The 21,964-nt window shown below is 49.2% G+C and overlaps 2 protein-coding genes and 1 non-coding gene across 3 annotated transcripts in view; 1 reads left to right on the forward strand and 2 right to left on the reverse strand.

Annotated features, from left to right (window-relative positions):
• Positions 1–13,945, forward strand: part of SAV1 (salvador family WW domain containing protein 1) — a 28,910-nt gene extending 14,965 nt beyond the window's left edge. The window contains exons 3-5 of the mRNA XM_015425616.1: positions 5,983–6,253; positions 10,297–10,440; positions 12,782–13,945. Of these exons, the coding sequence (XP_015281102.1) occupies positions 5,983–6,253; positions 10,297–10,440; positions 12,782–12,983 (617 nt within the window). The 3' untranslated portion in view covers positions 12,984–13,945. The remainder of the gene's footprint in view (positions 1–5,982; positions 6,254–10,296; positions 10,441–12,781) is intronic.
• A 1,244-nt stretch (positions 13,946–15,189) lies between these two features.
• ATL1 (atlastin GTPase 1) overlaps positions 15,190–21,964 on the reverse strand; it is a 52,208-nt gene continuing 45,433 nt past the window's right edge. Inside the window, 2 exon segments of the mRNA XM_015425603.1 lie at positions 15,190–16,105; positions 20,256–20,270. Coding sequence (XP_015281089.1) covers positions 15,992–16,105; positions 20,256–20,270 — 129 coding nt within the window. The 3' untranslated portion in view covers positions 15,190–15,991.
• Positions 19,790–19,861, reverse strand: TRNAA-CGC. Its single transcript has one exon. It is a non-coding gene; the product is annotated as a tRNA-Ala (tRNA).

Here is a 21,964-nt window from a genome sequence, read left to right on the forward strand (position 1 = left end):
CCCTTTTTCGTGGGGTTTTCCCCCCCCCCCCTGCACTTGGGCTTCCTCTGTGTGTGTGTGTGTGGCTCCACCTCTTCTGGGAGCCATCTTGTGTTTGGCTCCGCCTCTTCTGGTGGCCATTTTTTGGTTGCACCCACCAACCTTTGCCAGAATTCCAGTGATGCCCACAGGCCAAAAAAGAAGAGGAGGAGGAGGAGAAGAGATTGGATTTGTACCCCACCATTCACTACCCGAAGGAGTCCCAGAGTGGCTTACAATCTCCTTTCCCTTCCCCTTCCCCCAACAGACTTACAGCCTGTGAGGTAGGTGGGGCTGAGAGAGCTCTTTCGAGGACTGCCCTTGAGAGAACAGGGGTCATCTAGTCCAACCCCCTACACAATTGGGAAGAACATAACATAATAAGAACATAAGAGACGCCAATGTTGGATCAGACCAAAAGGCCATCCAGTCCAACACTCTGTCACACAGTGGCCACAAACACCAGGTGCCATCAGGAGGTCCAGCAGTGGGGCCAGGACATTAGAAGTCCTCCCACTGTTGCCCCCCCCCCCCAAGCACCAAGAAGACAGAGCATCACTTGCCCCAGAGCCCCTATCTATACATTGTGGCTAATAGTCACTGATGGACCTCTGCTCCATATGCTTATCCAATTCCCTTTTGAAGCCGTCCATGCTTGTAGCCGCCGCCACCTCCTGTGGCAGTAAATTCCACGTGTTAATCACTCTTTGGGTGAAGGAGGGCTTTCTTTTATCCGTTCTAACCCGACTGCTCAGCAATTTCATTGAGTGCCCACGAGATCTTGTATTGTGAGAAAGGGAGAAAAGTACCTCTTTCTCTACCTGCTCTTTCCCATGCATAATCTTATAAACCTCAATCATGTCACCCCTCAGTCGTCATTTCTCCAAGCTAAAGAGCCCTAAGCGCTTTAACCTTTCCTCATAGGGAAAGTGTTCCAACCCTTTTATCATTCGAGTTGCCCTTTTCTGCACTTTTTCCAAAGCTATAATATCCTTTTTAAGGTGTGGTGCCCAGAACTGCACACAGTATTCCAAATGAGGTCTCACCATTGATTTATATAGGGGCATTATTATATTGGCTGATCTGTTTTCAATACCCTTCCTAATAATCCCCAGCATAGCATTGGCCTTCTTTATTGCAGTCACACACTGTCTCGACATTTTCAGTGAGTTATCCACTACAACTCCAAGATCTCTCTCTTGCTCAGTCTCTGCCAGTTCAGACCCCATCAATGTGTATTTATATTTAGGATTTTTGGCTCCAATGTGCATCACCTTGCACTTGGCCACATTGAACCCCATTTGCCATGTTGACGCCCACTCGCCCATCCTTGACAGATCCCCTTGGAGTGCCTCACAATCCTCACTGGTTTTCACCACCCTGAACAACTTTGTATCATCCGCAAATTTAGCCACTTCACTGCTTACTCCCATCTCCAAATCATTAATGAACAAGTTAAAAAGCAGTGGACCAAGTACTGATCCCTGCGGTACCCCACTGCTTACCACCCTCCACTGAGAAAATTGCCCACCTACACTCACTCTCTGTTTTCTATGAACTAGCCAGTTTTTGATCCATAAAAGGACTTGTCCTTCTATCCCATGATTTTTGAGCTTACTTAGGAGCCTTTGATGAGGAACTTTATCAAAAGCTTTCTGGAAGTCAAGGTAAATAATATCTATTGGATCCCCCTTGTCCACATGTTTGTTCACCCCCTCAAAGAACACTAACAGGTTAGTGAGACAAGATCTTCCCTTACAGAAACCGTGCTGAGTCTGCCTCAATAGGTTTTGTTCATCTATGTGCCTACTAATTCTTTCCTTAATAATGGTTTCCACCAATTTACCCGGTATCGACGTCAGACTGACTGGCCTGTAATTTCCCGGATCTCCTCTGGAACCCTTTTTAAAGATGGGAGTGACATTTGCTACCTTCCAATCCTCAGGAATGGAGGCAGATTTTAAGGAAAGATTACATATCTTTGTCAGGAGATCTACAAGTTCACATTTGAGTTCTTTCAGAACTCTCGGATGTATGCCATCTGGGCCTGGTGATTTTTCAGTTTTTAAGTTGTCTATCAGTTTTAGGACCTCCTCTCTCGTTACCTCAATCTGACTCAGGTCTTTCAACACCCCTCCTGAAATCAGTGGTTCTGGAGTGGGCAAGCACTTCTCATCTTCCACAGTGAAGACAGAGGCAAAAAATGTGTTTAGCTTCTCAGCCATTTCCCTATCATCCTTCAATACTCCTTTTACCCCTTGGTCGTCCAAGGGCCCCACTGCCTCCCTGGCTGGTTTCCTGCTTCTAATGTATTTGAAGAAAGTTTTATTGTTGGTTTTTACGTTTTTTGCTATATGCTCCTCATATTCCCTTTTTGCCTGCCTGACCGCAGACTTGCATTTTATTTGCCATAGCCTGTGTTCTGTTTTATCAGCCTCACTGTGACTAGCTTTCCACTGCTTAAAGGAATCCTTTTTACCTTTTACAGCTTCCATTACTTTGTTTGTTAACCATGCAGGCTTTTTCCTATACCTGGTTGTGCAATCACTTTTACATCTCTCACCAGGTCTTGAGTGTTACTTAGGACCAAATCAAGGATCGCCTCTCCCCTGGTAGGTTCCGTGACCATCTGCTCCATAGCACAGTCATTTAGAGTGTTTAGAAACTCAATCTCTTTTTCCCCGACTAGAACACATATTGACCCAATCAATGTGTGGGTAGTTAAAATCACCTATTACGACAAAGTCTTTTTGCCTAGCTGTTATCTTTAATTCATTCATCATTTTATAATCCTCCTCTATCTTTTGATCTGGTGGGCGATAACAAACTCCCAGTGTTAAGTTTCCTTTTGGCCCCCCTATTTCAACCCATAGAATTTCCAGAAGCAAATCCAATCCTCTTAGCCTCTCAATCACAGCTACCCCCACACACACTCCCCCCATTGACCCCTGCTCTTTGTCCAGGGGAAGACAAAAAGCTTCCAGGTTCCCTGAGCCAATCTGGCCTGGAAGACAATGGCTTCCTGACCCCAGAGTGGTGATCAGCATTTCCCTGGGCATGTAAGAAAAGGGCCACGAGAACTAAGCACTGAGGCAACCCTCCCTGCCCTCCTTCTTATGATCTGCCTAAGTTCACAGGATCAGCATTGCTGTCAGATGGCCATCTAGCCTCTGCATGAAAACCTCCAGAGGAGAGCCCACCACCTCCCGAGGAAGCCTGTTCCACTGAGAAACCGTTCTTCCTAATCTTTAGCCAAAAAACTCTTCTGATTTAACTTCAACCTGTTGGTTCTGGTCCGACCTTCTGGGGCAACAGAAAACAACTCCACACCATCCTCTATAGGACAGCCCTTCAAGTACTGGAAGATGGCTACTGTGTCATCTTTCAGTTGTCTTCTCTCCGGGCTGAACATACCCAAGCAGAGGCCATGGTGTGAAGCAATGAGGGAGGGCCAGGAGATTTCGGGCATTTAGCTGGCTCTTGAGGTGCACCAGAATCCAGTCGTAAAGCTGCCCATTTTAAGCTTAGATGTTCCCAGTAACACAGAAGTTTCAAAAAGGACTTCAGGGGGGAAGTCTCAAAAAGGACTTCAGGGGGGAAGTCTCAAAAAGGACTTCAGGGGGAAAGTCTCAAAAAGGACTTCTTGGATCAGGCCAAAGGCCCATCCAGTCCAACACTCTGTATCACACAGTGGCCAGAAATACCAGTGCCATCAGGAGGTCCAGCAGTGGGGCCAGGACATTAGAAGTCCTCCCACTGTTGACCCCCCCCCCAAGCACCAAGATTGACAGAGCATCACTTGCCCCAGAGTCCCTATCTATACCTTGTGGCTAATAGCCACTGATGGACCTCTGCTCCATATGCTTATCTAATTCCCTTTCGAAGCCGTCCATGCTTGTAGCCGCCACCACTTCCTGTGGCAGTGAATTCCAAGTGTGAATCACTCTTTGGGTGAAGAAGTACTTCCTTTTATCTGTTCTAACCCGACCGTTCAGCAATTTCATGGAGTGCCTACGAGTTCTTGTATTGTGAGAGAGGGAGAAAAGTACCTCTTTCTCTACCTGCTCTATCCCATGCATAATCTTGTAAACCTCAATCATGTCACTCCTCAGTCGTCGTTTCTCCAAGCTAAAGAGCCCTAAGTGCCTTAACCTTTCCTCATAGGGAAAGTGTCTCATTCCTCACTATGGTTTGCGTTTCCTGTCCCCAGCTCTTTTGGTTGGCCTGCTGCCCACGGTCCTGCCCTTGACACCAGTGCGGTCATACGCTCTTCCTGTCCCATGGGGCGGAGCCAGGGCTCTGTCGTACAAGGCCGGCTTTGCCTGCAGAAGGCCCACGGCATCTCTAGCGAAAAAGGAACAGGTCGTCGGCGCTGTAAAAGATTTCTGCTTGATAGCCTGGCGAGCTGCTGCCGGTCAGAGTCGACCCGGATAAGACCAACGGTCTGACTCAGCAGAGGGCAACTTTATGTGTTCCCGTCACACGCTTGCAGCTCGGTGGGTCCCAGATCACGAAAGGCTGAAGACCACAGTAGTAGCCAACCCCAGGCCATTCCTGAGGTTATATGCCCTTGGTGAGTGAAAAGGGTGCGTGGGCCGCGTATAAAGCATAAATGCCCCAGCTAAGGAAGAAGGCTGGGGGGGGGGGCAGATTGTCAGTTTGGTGTTGTGGTTAAGTGCGCAGACTCTAATCCAGGAGAACCAGGTTTGATTCCCCACGCCTCCACTTGCACCTGGCTGGATGACCTTGGGCAAGCCGTAGTTCTGATAAGAGCTGTTCTTGAAGAAGAGCAGTTTCTGTCAAGAGCTCTCTCAGCCCCACCGACCTCACAAGGCGTCTGTTGTGGGGAGGGGAAGGGAAAGGAGTTTGTAAGCCGCTCTGAGACTCCCTTGGGTAGTGAAGGGCGGGGTATAAACCCAATCTCTTCTCTCTCTCTCCTCTTATACACTATGCAAATAGCTTTCTTTGGCTGCTTTTCCGAGAAGCAGGGCTGTAGCTCAGGGGCAGAGCATCTGCTTGGCATGCGGAAGGTCCCAGGTTCAATCCCCAGCATCTCCAGTTAAAAGGACCAGGTAGTAGGTGATGGGAAAGACTTCTGCACGAGACCCTGGCGAGCTGTAAAAAGGGACTGTGGCTCAGTGGACCAGTGATCTGATTCCGTATAAGGGGACTTCACGTGTGTTTGGGGAGGGGGCGTGGCTCAGGGGCAGAGCCTCTGCTTGGCACGCAGAAGGTCCCAGGTTCAGTCTCCAGCATCTCCAGTTAAAAAGGACCAGGCGGAACTCTGTTGGTGTGTTTTCACAATGCCTTGGTAATAGTTTGTGACACATTGGTCCCGGTCACACGTGCTGGAAAACGCCGGGGGGGGGGGGGGGACTCCGTCTGCGGCCTGTCGCAATCTATTTGAGACTGCGTTTTCCCAGGTATTTTTTAACTCCGCGTTTTCGGCGGAGTGAGACGGGTTGCTGACGGGTGCAGGACGCTTGCCAGATGTTCCCGTGTGATCGCGCCGTTAAAATCCACCCGGCAGCCGTGCCTCTCCCGCGGCTACTTCTGTGTGTGATCGGGGCCATTGTCATTTTAAAGCGGCCTTTGGTTTCTAGGAATGTATTGGTGTTTGTATTCTAGCAGGGGGGTTTGCGTGGTTCTTGGGGGGGTTTGTTCGATTTTGTCTACTTTACTAGTGAAACTTGAACTGGTTATATTAGATATTTATGTACCTATGAAAAATTTGAAATAAAAATAAAGTTTTTTAAAAAATAGGACCAGGCAGTAGGTGACATAAAAGGCCTCCGCCTAAGACCCTGGAGAGCCGCTGCCTGTCTGAGTAGGCAAAGTCGACAGTGCCGACTTCGAAAGACGAAGGGGTCTGATTCAGTATTCAGCCGCTTCGTGTGAGAGGAATGGTGTAACTTCTGCAGCCCGACGATTTGCATTGCTGATCCCTCGCTTGGCCTTTTCCAGGCATTGGCCGGATAGCTGCTACATCACTAGGGAACCTGACCAACCACAGTTCAGAAGACTTACCCCTCCCTCCCGGCTGGTCAGTGGACTGGACGCTCAGAGGAAGGAAGTACTACATTGACCACAACACCAACACAACGCACTGGAGCCACCCGCTGGAGCGCGAGGGGCTGCCTCCGGGATGGGAGCGCGTGGAGTCGGCCGAGTTTGGCGTCTACTACGTCGACCACATCAACAAGAGAGCACAGTACAAACACCCCTGTGCCCCCAGGTGAGGTGCGCCCCCCTGCGTGTGGCCAGCCAAAGGGTGGTTTTCCTTCCAGCGTGTCTGGAGGAACTGGGTCGGTTTCTGATAAACACAAGGAGGCCAAATGAACTTCATGTCTTCCATTGCAGTTGTCAGTTTCCTCGGGATGCTGTTGAAACCAAGCGTTTGCTCTGTGCTTGCTTACCCTTTTCTACAATTCCTCATAGGAGGCACTTTCTTAGATTGGCAGATGTAAAGACACACGTCAAGTACCAGTTCAGCAGCGTGTTCCCTTATTCTGCAGAACCTGGTGTGTGCCCCTTACGCCTTGTGTATTTACTTCATTTGTATCCTTCATTTGTATTTTTCTCCCCCGTGGGAGACCCAGAGTAGCTTACAACCAATGTTCCCTCTAAGCTGAGTTAGAGTGAGCTAGCTCAGTTTTTTGGCCTCCAGTTCACACATTTTTGTCTTGGCTCAGGAAGGATTACTTCAGAGCAAACTAATTTATGCAGCAGGCAAATCGCTCGCTCACAACTTCAACGCCAGGAGCTCACAAAGTAGAATTTTTGCTCACAAGATTCCACAGCTTAGCGGGAGCATTGCTTACAAGATTCTCCCCTCCTTAATTGTATCCTCAACAGCCCTGTTAGGTAGATCAAGACGGGCAGCCATGTTAGTCTGTCTGCAACAGTAGAAGAGAGAGAGAGTCCAGGAGCACCTTGAAGACTAACGAATTTTGTGGTATGGTAGGAGCTTTTGTGAGTCGCTGCTCACTTTTTCAGAAGTAGAAAAGAGCAAGAGTCCAGGAGCACCTTGAAGACTAATAAATTTTGTGGCAGCATATGAGCTTTATTGAGTCACTGTTCACTTCTTCAGATACAGTTAGAATGGGAGTCCATCTGTCCTATTTATTGGAAAGCAGAGTGATTTCAGATGCCCAGTGGTATTAGCAGGCAAATGACAATAGCAGGTGAATGAGGATAGCTGGCACGATTGGATTTAGGTGCAATATGCAGAGGGGTGAGTGAGCAGTGACTCACGAAAGCTCACACCCTACCGCAAACTTTGTTAGTCTTTAAGGTGCTACCGGACTCTTGCCCTTTTCTTCTGTTAGGTAGAGTCCAGTCAGGCACCTTTAAGACCAACAACGTTTTATTCAAGGGGTTAGCTTTCGTGGGCAAGCACACTTCGTCAGACAATGAAATGGAAGTACAGATCATAGTTGTATTACAGGGCTCTTTTTGTAGAAAAAGCCCAGCCGGAACTCATTAGCATAATAGGCTACGCCCAACAGCAGAAACTGGTTAGCATAATAGGCCACACACCCCAACAGCACAGTTCATTAGCATATTAGGCCACACCCCCATGTCTTCCCTTGATTTGCCCAGTTGCCCCACGGCTGCGGGATGCCTGGCAAGCTGGCCCTTAAATGTCTCCCCGATCCTTCCAGGGTGCCCCCCTGGCCTGCCTGCTTCGGAGTCGCCGGGGGGGGGGGGGGTTTGCTCTCCAGGCCTTCCCTCTGTAGCCACGAGCACAGATGTTTTAGCTGTAGTGGGCGTGGCCAACTCTGAAGCCAGCCGGAACTCCGTTCCTGTGCGTTCCTGCCCAAAAATAGCCCTGGTTGTATATATAGAGAGGGTGGTTTGTTAAATTAGCATTCAAAATAGTGAAGATGTTTTTTAACAGATGAAGAAGATGATGATGAGATTGGATTTATACCCCACTCTTCACTTGGAGTCTCAGAACGGCTCACAAACTCCTTTCCCTTCCCCTCCCCACCACAGACACCCTGTGAGGTGGGTGGGGCTGAGAGAGCTCTGGCAGAAACTGCTCTTTTTCAAGAACAGCTCTTATCAGATCTACGGCTTGCCCAAGGTCATCCAGCCAGGTGCAAGTGGAGGAGTGGGGGAATCAAACCCGGTTCTCCCAGATTAGAGTCCACGCACTTAACCACGACACCAAACTGGCTAAAAAGAATGACAAGCTTGACTACTGGTTATCGTCAGTCGAACCCAAACAGATGAGAACCAGAAACCAAGCTTGTCATTCTTTTTATCTGTTAAAAACATCTTCACTGTTTTGCAGGCTAATTTAACAATGCTAATCTCTATGATCTATACAACTATGATCTGTAATTCCAGTTCATTGTCTGGCGAAGTGTGGGTGCCCACGGAAGCTCACCCCTTGAATAAAACGTTGTCGGTCTCAGAGGTGCCCCCACTGGACTCAGACTATGTTCTATCGCTTCAGACCAACACGGCTGCCCACTTTGATCTACTGTTAAGTAGGTTGGGTTGAACACACGTGACCAGCCCAAGGTCGAGCAAGCTCCCATGACAGAGTTTGAACTTGTGTCGGCCGGACCGCAGTTTAGCACACTGACTGCTTTACTGTGCTGGCTAAGGCCCCACAGTACCATTCGAGCCCGTGACATGTTTAAGCCTTTATATTTTGTGTGCACGCCGTCTCTCTGTGTCAGTTTGGTGTAGTGGTTAAGTGCATGGACTCTAATCTGGAGAGAACTGGGTTTGATTCCCCACTCCTCCACTTGCATCTCCCTTGCACTTCCACTCCTCCCCTTGCACCTGGCTGGATGACCTTGGGCAAGCCTAGCTCTGATAAGAGCTGTCCTTGAAAAAGAGCAGTTTCTGTCAAGAGCTCTCTCAGCCCCGCCTACCTTACAGGGTGTCTGTTGTGGGGGGGGGGAAAGGAGTCTGTCAGCCGCTCTGAGACACCTTTGGATTTATACCCCGCCCTTCACTACCCAATCTCTTCTTCTTTGAGTTGGGATTGAAGCTCTCTCTCTCTCTCTCTCTCTCTCTCTCTCACACACACACACACACACACACACACACACGGCTCCAGCGCACTGGAGACACACGAGAGTGTTTCAGAAATGGAAAGATGAGAAACCCCCTACCTTGATTCCTTGGAAAAACAAGATTTTTGAATATTTTCTATTAGGGAAAATGGCCTCGCAGAATGCGGCACTCACCCCGGGCAGTACTTTATGTGAATTCCAAGCAATTTGGTTTCCGATGATCGCATACCTATCTGAAGGAGACTTTATTCCTAATAATCGTCATTACCAGAAACTCTTATTCTTTTGGACGATCTAAAATTGTGTTTGTCTCTCAGTTACTGTACAGATTGTCACTTTTGTACTGTGAGACATGAAGTATTTCAGTTTACAGCTGCTTCTTTTTTGTTAAATGTTATATTTAAAAAAAATATTAATGAAGTCTTTAAAGAAAAGAAATGCTGCAAGACCTTTATTGAAACCGATGCCTTGCAAGCAGGGTTGCCAGCCTCCAGGTGGGGCCTGGAGATCTCCCAGAATTGCAGCTGTTCTCTAGACGACAGAGATCAGTTCCCCTGAAGAAAATGGCCGCTTTAGAGGGTGGACTCCGTGGCATTATGCACTGTTTGGTCTCTCTTCTCCCCAAATCCTGCCCTTCCCAGGCCCCACCCACAAAATCTCCAGGGATTTCCCAACCTGGCAGCCCTACGTGCAAGAACTATGGGATGTCCTTTAGCAGAGAACCCATCCGGCTAAAAACATGCTAACGAGAATGCCTTTGGCAACTGCTGCCTCTGGCAAAGTCTGAGAGCTGGGGAAAGACCTGTCCGGCAATGGGGTCTAACCCACTCCATGGCCACTGTTCCTTTTAATTGACGTGCCCGCACCTCCAGGGAGGCGCGCTGCTTGTCCGTCCCAAGAGCTTGCGGCTACAAGCATGGACGGCTTCAAAAGGGAATTAGATAGGCATATGGAGCAGAGGTCCATCAGTGGCTATTAGCCACAAGGTATAGATAGGGACTCCGGGGCAAGTGATGCTCTGTCTTCTTGGTGCTTTGGGGGGGGGGGGTCAACAGTGGAAGGGCTTCTAATGTCCTGGCCCCACTGCTGGACCTTCTGATGGCACCTGGTATTTTTGGCCACTGGATGGGCCATTGGACTGATCCAACATTGGCGTCTCTTATGACTCCCCCCCCCCCGGACAAAGGTGTGTGTTGCTCTCGCGTGCCAAACTAACCGGCTAACTGCTCTTGACCCCGTGCAGCGTTCCCCGTTACGACCAGCCGCCTCCCGTGACGTATCAGCCACAACAGAGTGAGAGGAGCCAGCCGATCCTCGTGCCCGCCAACCCGTACCACACAGCAGAGATCCCGGACTGGCTGCAGGTCTACGCCAGGGCACCCGTCAAGTGAGCATCTCTCTCACGCTGACCTTCCTTAGCTTGCCTCCGAACCTTAAGTTTCACACACGGCTTCTTGGCTGTGAATTTAGTTTCAGAGCGTAGCCATGTTGTTCTGCGGGAGAACAGCTAGATTCGAATCCAGTAGGCTCTGTGACCTCTTGCTTATTGGGGAGACTGTTTCTCCTTTAAACCACACTCTGTGTACATGAACTTCGTAGATTTCTACTGCCACGAGGAATAAAAAATTCCAAATGTCTCTATTTTGGTAGAATGACCCAGTGTCTGGGTGCTTCAGAGGACAATGTGGCCCTGAGGAAGGACTGTTCTGATTGCTGGGATAAGTTTAAACAAATAATGATTGATTTATTTATAAAAGAACAAAATAGGTTTCTGGGTATTTTTGAACTGTTGTTGAAGAAAGAAAATATAACTGACAAAGTTACACAAAAACTCAACTCTGACAGGCTTATCTCTCTCATATATAGCCACACAGGCTGAACTCTCTTGCTCATAGCCACACAGGCTAAGCTTTCTTGCTCATAGCCACACAGGCTGAACTCTCTTGATCATAGCCACACAGGCTAAACTTTCTTGCTCATAGCCACACAGGCTATATGCTTCCTCTGTCATTCAGACAGTCACACAAACTCCTCTCTTCAAGAACACTGAATCCCCTCAGAGACACCCCTCCTCCCACACTCTCAGTCATCAGCCAATCACATCACACTTGTCCCCCTCTATCATTCTCCTTACATTACTGCAGTCACACTAAACATTTAAAGAAACACACACCCCAAAACAAGAAATCATTACAGGTTCCTTAAGAGACAACAAGAGTTTCAGGGTGTGAGGTTTCGAGATTCTGATGGAGGACACTTTGACTCTCAAAAGCTTATACCCTGGAAGTCTCATTGGTCTCTTAAGGCGCTACTGGACTCGATTCTGGCTGGCTGTGAATGGGAAATTGGTGATTCTTGCTGGGAAGACCTTGAGTGCTTTCAGAGCGTGGAGTCGTAATTCCCAAGTATCTTAAAAGCAAAGCGAGAGGTTCTTAAAAATTGAGGCAGTGGGTTTTATTTAGGGCCACATTTGGTTACATTCACTCACAGTCCTGAACTGGGATTTTAATTTTTGGTTTTGGTTTTTCTTGTTTAATGTGTTTTATTTCATGTGTTTTAATCAATCATTTAAAACGTTTATTAGCCACCTTCCTGATGGCGCTCAAGGCAGCTTACAAACAAAGATAAAACACACAGAATAAATTACCTTCAAAAGATAAAATAAAAATTTAAATCACTACTCAGAACTGCTAATAAACTGAACCAAATACAGTCCTAAATAAAACTGCCTGCAGCTGCCCCCTGAAGAGTGGAAGCGAGGGAGCCAGGCGCACCTCCTTGGCGAGGTTTGTCCCATAATCGTGGGGCCGCCACTGAAAAGGCCCTCTTTCGTGTACCCGCCAAAAGAGCTTCTTTGATTGACCGGATATAGTTAGCAGCAGGGCCTCTCCCTGTGACCTTTATTCCGGGACAGGAATCCATGTTCTAAGCCGCCTTAAGCTTCGTAAGTAAGAAAAGTGGCTAATAAATGTTTTAAATACATAAATTTTGAACGTAAAGTTATGTTGGCTGGTTGTCCAAAGTAGTCTTCAAGGCTGTGTTTCTCCTTCGGAAGCCAGTGTCCTAATAACAGAATAAAGAACAGAGCTGATGTGCCTGTTAGTGCCGTGGGAATGGCAAGTGCCCTTTGAGGAGGGGCTGTGGAACAGAGGGACTCCCTCTGCTTGCCATGCAGAAGGTCCCGGGTTCAATCCTCGGCGTCTCCAGTTAAAAGGACCAGGTGGTAGGTGATGAAAGACCTCAGTGGCTCAGTGACAGAGCCTCTGCTTGGCATGCAGAAGGTCCCGGGTTCAATCCTCGGCGTCTCCAGTTAAAAGGACCAGGTGGTAGGTGATGAAAGACCTCAGTGGCTCAGTGACAGAGCCTCTGCTTGGCATGCAGAAGGTCCCGGGTTCAATCCTCGGCGTCTCCAGTTAAAAGGACCAGGTGGTAGGTGATGAAAGACCTCAGTGGCTCAGTGACAGAGCCTCTGCTTGGCATGCAGAAGGTCCCGGGTTCAACCCCCAGCATCTCCAGCTAAAAGGTTTGAGGCAGTAGGTGCAATGAAAGACCTCTGCTTCAGGAGCTGGAGAGCCGCTGCCAGTCAGAGTAGACCGTATCGACTGCTAGTCTGATTCATATAAGGCAGCTTCACGCATTCATGTGCTCGGCAGCAGTGGCACCCTCTGTCCTCTCCATCCGACGCGTTTGCTCCAGGAGTCATTGTCTCCCTTGCCGTCCTGCCACAGGTACGACCACATCTTGAAGTGGGAGCTCTTCCAGCTGGCCGACCTGGACACCTACCAGGGGATGCTGAAGCTGCTCTTCATGAAGGAGCTGGAGCGGATCGTGAAGCTGTACGAAGCCTACCGCCAGGCCCTCCTCTCGGAGCTGGAGAGCCGTAAGCAGCGGCAGCAGTGGTACGCCCAGCAGCACAGCAAGAACTTCTGAACTCGCTCCCGGCCGCCCGGACCCCGGAGAGACTCGGCAAGGGGAAAGGGTGGCGAAGAAGCCCTTTGGTTGAAGAGGCAGCTCCTTTTGTTCTGGCACCTTTTGTAATTAATCTTCTTTGTGTATCATGTTTATTGAATACAAAAGAGGTTTGTTATGTTGTATAGCAAAAGTTAGTTTCTTATTCCAAGTGGGGGGGGACGGGGGAGTGACATTTTTTTAAAAGAACAGGGCGTCTTTCAAGCAACCAGCTGTATCTTCAAGAACACAGAATATATTTTTCATAAGATGCAACGTTGTAAGAAACGTCCTGAATGGAGGAGGGCATCTTTAGGAACTCCCAGATCTCTGCGTGTGGCCGATTCTCCTTCTGTCCCTCCATTTCAAGGGTCAAGAGACCACGCTTGTGTTATGGAGAAACTGTAGCATTTACAACTTAAAAAAAAAAAACGGAACAAGGTTTTCCAGTGCAACTCAGCACTTTGCAGATGACTGACCTTTTTTGTGTGGTTTGTCACTCATCTGTGCGGGGCGGTCACAGCGGACACCACAGAGACAAGTGTGAAAACTGTTGCCTTCATGCGCCTTGCTGCCGACAGCAAGATCGGGCCTCCAGACGGGAGCCCTCAGTTGGGGCACGCTGGAGGACTGAACTCACGGAGCCTTGGGGTGGGTGGGAAAAACTTAAATCAGGGACAATGCAGCACAGAACTCCTTTTTTACAAAGACATCCTAGAGCACACTTGCCTTTGAGGCTCAGGATACCTTGTCAAGTGCATAAACACAACCTGCATATCTTCTTTTAGCGGTCCTCTGTAGTTTAGAATGTAGCATCCCTCCCCTGTTGATCTCAGCAAGTGAATAAACTTTTAAGTTTGTTTCAATACAGGCGTTGCTGTGATGTTGCCAGAATAAATTCTCTTGATTTTTTTTGTCTCCCACTGAACCTCAAAGTGTCTTCAGAATCAGAGCGGCCAGGGTATTGAAAGAGGGGCTGTGACTCAGCGGAAGAGCCACTGCTTGGCGTAAAGAAAGTCCCAGGTTCAATCCCCAGCGACTCCATTTAAAAGGACCAGGCAGTAGGCGATGGGAAAGACCTCCGCCTGAGACCCTGGAGAGCAGGTGACGGAGCAGGTAGACTTTGATGGACCAATGACCTGATTCCGTATCAGATAGCTTCATGACTTTCAGTAACACACTTAAGATTCCTGTGCTATGGGAGCAACTGCTGCCAAAGCGACATATAAAAAAAATCTGCACAGCCAATCCAAAGCCTTGCTGGAAAAAAAAACCCCACGTGACCCCCGCTCACTCTCTAAAAACACTCCGCGGGAAAAGTGTCGGCAGGTGCTGTGGTGCCCATGGGCACCAAATCAGGGACCCCTGGGTTAGAGATGTGGTGTAATGATTCCATTTTTGGGGATGTGTGTTTCTTTAAATGTTTAGTGTGACTGCAGTAATGTCAGGTGAGTGATAGAGGGAGACAAGTGTGAAGTGATTGGCTGATCACTGAGAGTGTGGGAGGACAGGTGTCTATGAGAGTGTGTGATTCTGTGTGACGTTTGAAGAGAGAGCATAGTCTGTGTGGCTGTAGGAGTTTTTGAGTTGACAAAGAGTTTAGCCTGTGTGGCTATATATATGAGAGAGATTAGACTGAGTGTCTAAGCCTGTCAGAGCGGAGTACGGGAGTTTGAGAGACTGTTTGTGATGCCAAGCTTTGCCAGATATATTTACAAGTTCCTTTCATCAGCAACAGTTCAAAATAACCAGCAACCTATTTTATTCTTTATTAAATAAATAATTTTGTTTAAACTTATCACAGCAATCAGAATAGTCCTTCCTCAGGGCCACATAGTCCTCTGAAGTGCCCAGACACTGGGTCATTCTACCAAAAAAGAGAGATTTGAATTTTTTAATTCCAGGTGGCAGCAGAAATCTACCAAGTACACAGTGTGTGTTTTAAAGGTCAAACCTGTCTCCCCAATAAGTGAGGGCGCCACACATGGACTGGGTCTAAGGAAACCCAGTTTCAATTTGGAGTGACCTTGGGCCAGTCATTCTCTCAGATGGTGGTGGTGAGCATACAAGGGGAGGAACAGAGAGGCACGCACATTCCCTTGAGATTCCCTGGAGGAAACACAGGACAAAACTGTCACGGATGAAGGGACTCCAGAGGCAACAGACATCTTAGGAACCAAAAGCCGACTTTTAATTATTTGACGACAAAATAAAAAACTGGGCACACTTTTTATGAACAGAACAAAAATATATACAGTGACACTCGTACATGTACAAAGGGCTCGTGTTGTGCATTCTGAACAGAATCGGGGGTATTTCCCCGTATCTTTTTAAACGTACCGTAGCAAAAAAAGAACTCTGCAGCTTCCGACAAGGCAATCGTTTAAAGGGAGCGAAATCGTCATTCACAGCTTGATGAAGAAAAATGTGCTAAACGAAGAACCGTTGTGCGCAAATAATCAAGAGACTAACATGATCCCTTTTGGATAAGGCTAAAACAGCCGTCCTAATGACTTCAGACTGGGTCCTGAAAACCTTCAGTGTGCCCAGGGAGAGGACATTCCTTCTTACTATCGCAGGTGTCACTCCCTCACCTTGGATGGAGGACCGCCCCCCCCTGCAAGTAGAAGCAAACCAGCTACCTGCTTCTTTGGGCTGGTCCTTTTAAGCATGGAGAAAAAGGATTTAAAAAGTGGGCAGGGTATCCTGGGAAAGTGAGAAGCCCCTTCCCCTGTCTGCAGCAAAAGAAAGCCGTGGTGGTCTTAAGAAAATGACAGGCATGCTCAATCACCCCCTCCCCCCCTTCCGACAGGGCACCGTCCAAATTAAAGCAGCGACACTCAAGCCAGGTGAGGGGGTTAACCGGTTTCCTCCTCATTTCCCCCCCCTCCCCCTCGTTTCAAGGAGTGTCGGAGGCTTGGACATGGATGCAACGATTAACATGTTTAAATGTTATGTGTTTTCATGCACCTCCGCGGAAAGCTCCCGAGCTACATCGTCTTCTTCTCCGGGCCTTCGGCCGGCTCCGCCTTCTGCGCCGTGGGGAAGGCGTGGTGGTACAAATGTCTGTGGGTGGCGGCTGCGCTGTAAAGCTTGTACAGGGCCTGTGGAGAAAGAGAGAGCCTGCCCATCAGGAGACAGCTGTGCGTTCGGCACTGCCTTGGGCGCCAGACTGGGCGCAGTAAGAGCTCCGGGTGCTAAAACTCTATACAGGGTTGCCGCTAAAATTTTATTTTTCCTTTCCCTGACCAACATTTGTCAATTTCCCTGAACGCCATTCAAATATAACCACAAGTTTAAAAATGTAATTGCATTCATGCAAGGTAAGGTTCCACTCTACAACTACACAAGTCTAAACTGCAAAAATATTTGTCAAAGAGATTTGATATCGGCTTCTTTCGACATTAACTGCAGCAACGTCTGTTTTGCAATTGCACCAAAAGTTACACCAAGATACAAATTTCAATTCAAGTCAACTCTGAATGCTAACAAATGACACGGCATTTTTGTTGTTGCTTTAAAGGTATACTAAAAAACTATATAAACGTTCTATCTAAAATGGTTGGGAAAGGGCATCATTGAGTTCTACTTGTATTCTGCTCCTTCTCTATTCCAGTTACCACAAGAACACATCGTGGTCTTGCAGCGGCAGGTCAAAAATCCACTGCTTGAATATATTTTAATCCCAATTCCCCTGACTTTCCCTGACCAATTTTCATTTCCCTGACTTTCCAGAAAGTGGCAACCCTGCCTATAGATGGGAACACCCCCAGACCCAGGATGTGGCGCTTGAACCAAGAGGAAAAGCGGGATAAAAACGTTTTAATACATTTTGAAAAAACATGCAAAAGGCAACTTTTCCTTTTTAAAAAAACCTAAATTTCTCAGCCTCCGTGACTGCAAAGAGGGGTTGCAGAAACCACAGACTCTAGGGCGGGGGTCGGCAACCCGCGGCTCCGGAGCCGCATGCGGCTCTTTTGAACGTTTGCCGCGGCTCCGGGGGGTGACTGACAGGCCGGGGAGAATGGAGGGGGAGTCTGCGGAGACCCGTTTAGGGTGGCACGGTGGATCCATCCTGAACACACTTTCCTTGGAGTAAAGCCTCACTGAACAGACTGGAGCGGGATCTTGAGGAGACCTGTCCAAGATGGTTTTTACGGCTCCCGGGTTTTTTTCCCCCGTCGGAAACGGGTCCAAGTGGCTCTTTATGTCTTAAAGGTTGCAGACCCCTGCTCTAGGGGGAGGGGGGTTGCCCCGCCCCCTGTATAGCACCCTATTTTATTTATTTTACTTATAAGGGCCCCCGAGGCAACTAACAGCACATACAAGGTAACTACATCTAAAACGATTCAACCCCTCCCCCAAACATACACCGTTAAGACAGTTTTTTAAAGAGTTAAAAAACAGAATACATACAAGCAGGGCTATTTTTGGGCAGGAACGCACAGGAACAGAGTTCCGGCTGGCTCCCGAGTTGACCACGCCCAGCAGGAACTCATTAGCATAATAGGTCACGCCCAACAGCAGGAACTCATTAGGATTGGCTACAATTAGGGGTGTGTGGCCTAACATGCAAAAAGCCCTGGGTTTTGACAACAAACAAGGTAAAGAGAATAAGAAGCAATAGGTGGGTGTGGCTGGATGACCACACTTCTGGTAACATGGGGGTGTGGCCTAATATGCGAATGAGCTGTGCTGTCAGGGTGTGGCCTAATATGCTAATGAGTTCCTGCTGGGCTTTTTCTACAAAAAAAGGCCCTGCATACAAGACATAAAAACATGGGTTAGGAAGAAGGAATCATTGGGGTAATGAAAAAAAGGGGGGGGGGATTCGCATACTGGCAGAAGTTATCAACAGAAGAGGAGAGACGCATCCCTCTGGGGCGAGAATTCCAGAGCTTTGCAGCCACTACTGAGAACAGCCTGTCCCAGGCGGCTGCCCACCTAATCTCAGAAGGACGCCCCAAGCAGGACCTCTGAAGACGACCGTAACGGTCGGGCAGATGACCATAAGGGATTAGGCCGTCCTCTGGGTATGTTGGGTCCCAAGCCATATAGGGCTTTGAAGGTCAAGACCAGCACTTTGAATTCTGCCCAGAGAATCATGACTACGAGGGGAAGTTGCAGAAACTTTAAAAATACGGGCTGGGGTGGGGGTGGACAATGCCATCAAGTCACAGCTGAGTTACGTTGATCCCGTGGGGCAGGGGTTGAACCCGGGACCTTCTGCATGCCAAGCAGAGGCTCTTCCACTGAGCCAGGGTCTTGGATCAAGGTCCTTCACATCACCTACTGCCTGGTCTTTTCTAACTGGAGATAACTGGTCTTTTCTAACTGGAGATAACCCGGGACCATCTGCATGCCAAGCAAAGGCTCTTCCACTGAGCCAGGGTCTTGGATCAAGGTCCTTCACATCACCTACTGCCTGGTCTTTTCTAACTGGAGAAGCCGGGGTTTGAACCTGGAACCTTCTGCATGCCAAGCAGAGGCTCTGCCACTGAGCCAGGGTCTTGGATCAAGGTCCTTCACATCACCTACTGCCTGGTCTTTTCTAACTGGAGAAGCCGGGGTTTGAACCTGGAACCTTCTGCATGCCAAGCAGAGGCTCTGCCACTGAGCCAGGGTCTTGGATCAAGGTCCTTCACATCACCTACTGCCTGGTCTTTTCTAACTGGAGAAGCCGGGGTTTGAACCTGGAACCTTCTGCATGCCAAGCAGAGGCTCTGCCACTGAGCCAGGGTCTTGGATCAAGGTCCTTCACATCACCTACTGCCTGGTCTTTTCTAACTGGAGAAGCCGGGGTTTGAACCTGGAACCTTCTGCATGCCAAGCAGAGGCTCTGCCACTGAGCCAGGGTCTTGGATCAAGGTCCTTCACATCACCTACTGCCTGGTCTTTTCTAACTGGAGAAGCCGGGGTTTGAACCTGGAACCTTCTGCATGCCAAGCAGAGGCTCTGCCACTGAGCCAGGGTCTTGGATCAAGGTCCTTCACATCACCTACTGCCTGGTCTTTTCTAACTGGAGAAGCCGGGGTTTGAACCTGGAACCTTCTGCATGCCAAGCAGAGGCTCTGCCACTGAGCCAGGGTCTTGGATCAAGGTCCTTCACATCACCTACTGCCTGGTCTTTTCTAACTGGAGAAGCCGGGGTTTGAACCTGGAACCTTCTGCATGCCAAGCAGAGGCTCTGCCACTGAGCCAGGGTCTTGGATCAAGGTCCTTCACATCACCTACTGCCTGGTCTTTTCTAACTGGAGAAGCCGGGGTTTGAACCTGGAACCTTCTGCATGCCAAGCAGAGGCTCTGCCACTGAGCCAGGGTCTTGGATCAAGGTCCTTCACATCACCTACTGCCTGGTCTTTTCTAACTGGAGAAGCCGGGGTTTGAACCTGGAACCTTCTGCATGCCAAGCAGAGGCTCTGCCACTGAGCCAGGGTCTTGGATCAAGGTCCTTCACATCACCTACTGCCTGGTCTTTTCTAACTGGAGAAGCCGGGGTTTGAACCTGGAACCTTCTGCATGCCAAGCAGAGGCTCTGCCACTGAGCCAGGGTCTTGGATCAAGGTCCTTCACATCACCTACTGCCTGGTTTTTAACTGGAGATGGCAGGGATCGAACCCGAGACCTTCTGTATGCCATACATTTATGCCTTTGCACATACGATGTTGCCTTATACTGAATCAGACCATGGGTCCATCAAAGTAAATACTGCCTACTCAGAACGACAGTGGCTCTCCGGGGTCTCAGGCGCAGGTCTTTCCCATCACCTCCTGCCTGGTCCTTTCAACTGGAGATGCCGGGGATTGAACCTGGGACGTTCTGCATGCGGAGCAGACGCTCTACCACTGAGCCACAACCCCTCTTGAGAAGCAGGGATGCCCCAAAGCTCAGCGGGGTACAAACAGCACAGCTCCCCTCTCTAAGAAAGAGGGCAGAAGCTGCTGGCAGAAAAGCCAGGTCAGGTGCAATGCTCCCTCTAAGCTGCGGAGTCTTGTGAGCAAAAATTCTACTTTGTGAGCTACTGGCATTACAGTGGTGAGCGAGCGATTGGGCTGCTGCAGAAATTAGTTTGCTCTGGAGCCACATCCTTCCTGAGCTCAGACAAAAATGTGTGAGCCGGAGGCTAAAAAACTGTGAGCTGGCTCACACTAACTCAGCTTAGAGGGAACACTGGTCAGGTTCCGGCACACGGACGCACAACATGCACAGCGACGGAAGCACAAACGTTTCGTATGTAACAACAAACCGGCTTACCTCGTTCGTGTTCCCCTGCAAGGAAGGCAGTTGCAAAAACAAAATAAAAAAACCATGGTGAAAAAAAAAGTGTGCGGCATCATTTGCAAACCCTCAACACCCTTTCCCTGGGAAGCGTCGGTAAGAAAGAGGACCAACACCTGCTTGGGGGCTCGAACCCTCCCGATTAGAAGCCTGTGGCTTTCCGGGCTGTGCCATCCAAGTTCTAAAACAGAGACTGTGCCTCACACCGACTCTTCGCTGCTCAGCACGGGCGCTCTGGCCTGGGCTGAATCCCCCCTCCTTACACAACCTGGTGGCCCCCGGCTCCCTGGGAGAGCTGGTTTGGTGTAGTGGTTAAGTGCACGGACTGTAATCCGGGAGAACTGGATTTGATTCCCCACTCCTCCACTCGCAGCTGCTGAATGACCTTGGGAAAGCCATAGTTCTGTCAGAGCTCTTCTTGAAAAAGAGCCGTTTCTGTCAGAGCTCTCTCAGCCCCGCCTACTTCACAGAGTGCCTGTTGTGGGGAGGGGAAGGGAAAGGAGTTTGTAAGCCGCTCTGAGACTCCCGGTGAACAGCAGGGGATCAATCCAATCCAGTTTGATGTAGTGGGAGAGCCAGTTTGGTGTAGTGGTTAAGAGTGCGGACTCTAATCTGGGAGAACCGGGTTTGATTCCCCACTCCTCCCCTTGCACCTGCTGGATGACCTTGGGTAAGCCATAGTTCTGCCACAGCTGTCCTTGAAAAAGAGCAGTTTCTGTCAAGAGCTCTCTCAGCCCCGCCTACCTCACAGGGTGTCTTCTGTTGTGGGGAGGGAATGGAGTTTGTAAGCTGCTCTGAGACTCCTTTGGGTAGTGAAGGGCGGGGTATAAATCCAATCTCCTCTTCTTCTCTCAGAGCTGTTCTCTCAAGGGCAGTCCTCGAAAGAGCTCTCTCAGCCCCGCCTTCCTCACAGGGTGTGTGTTGTGGGGAGGGGGAGGGAAAGGAGTTTGTAAGCCGTTCTGAAACACCTTTGGGTAGTGAAGGGCCATGGGGTATAAATCCAATCTCTTCTTCTGGAACCCCCATACTGAGGTGGTGCTTAGCAGGACACCTACTCAGTCCAGCCTACGGCAGCCGTGAACTTCTGATCTCAAGCCTCAGCTCCCCAAGAAGCTAGGAATACGCACCTGCTGTCAACAGAACACATCCACAGGATCCACCCCACCCCACAGGACAGTCTGTCTGCAAGCTGATGGGGGGGGGGGGTTGTTTCCAAGTGACGACCCATAAAGATGACGGGTGTAGTCATCGGCCGTTCTGAAATCAGCCTCTCCAAGTCACGTAACGACTGGCACACCGGGCACGGGGCAGAGCAAGAGAACTGCAAAGCTCCCGCAAGGGGAACGGCAACGCCCAGGATCTCCTTCTCTCTAGCTGTGCATTCGGCCCTTTCTTGCTAACTTGATCCACCTTCACGTGTAATGAATAATGCACTTTCGGTCCACTTTCAGGGCACTTAAGAACTGGAATTTACGGTGTGAAATGGAAAAAATCCACTTGCAAACAACTGCTAAGGTGCATTAAAAGCGCATCATTCTGCATGCGTCAAAGCACCTTTGACACATGCAAAGCACATTCTGCATGTGTCAAGGCCAGTTTGGTGTCGTGGTTAAGTGCGCGGACTCTAATCTGGGAGAACCAGGTTTGATTCCCCACTCCTCCACTTGCACCTCGCTAGATGACCT

This window comes from Gekko japonicus, unplaced genomic scaffold, assembly GCF_001447785.1.
Source record: "Gekko japonicus isolate JY-2015 unplaced genomic scaffold, Gekko_japonicus_V1.1 scaffold961, whole genome shotgun sequence".
Classification (NCBI taxonomy): domain Eukaryota; kingdom Metazoa; phylum Chordata; class Lepidosauria; order Squamata; family Gekkonidae; genus Gekko; species Gekko japonicus.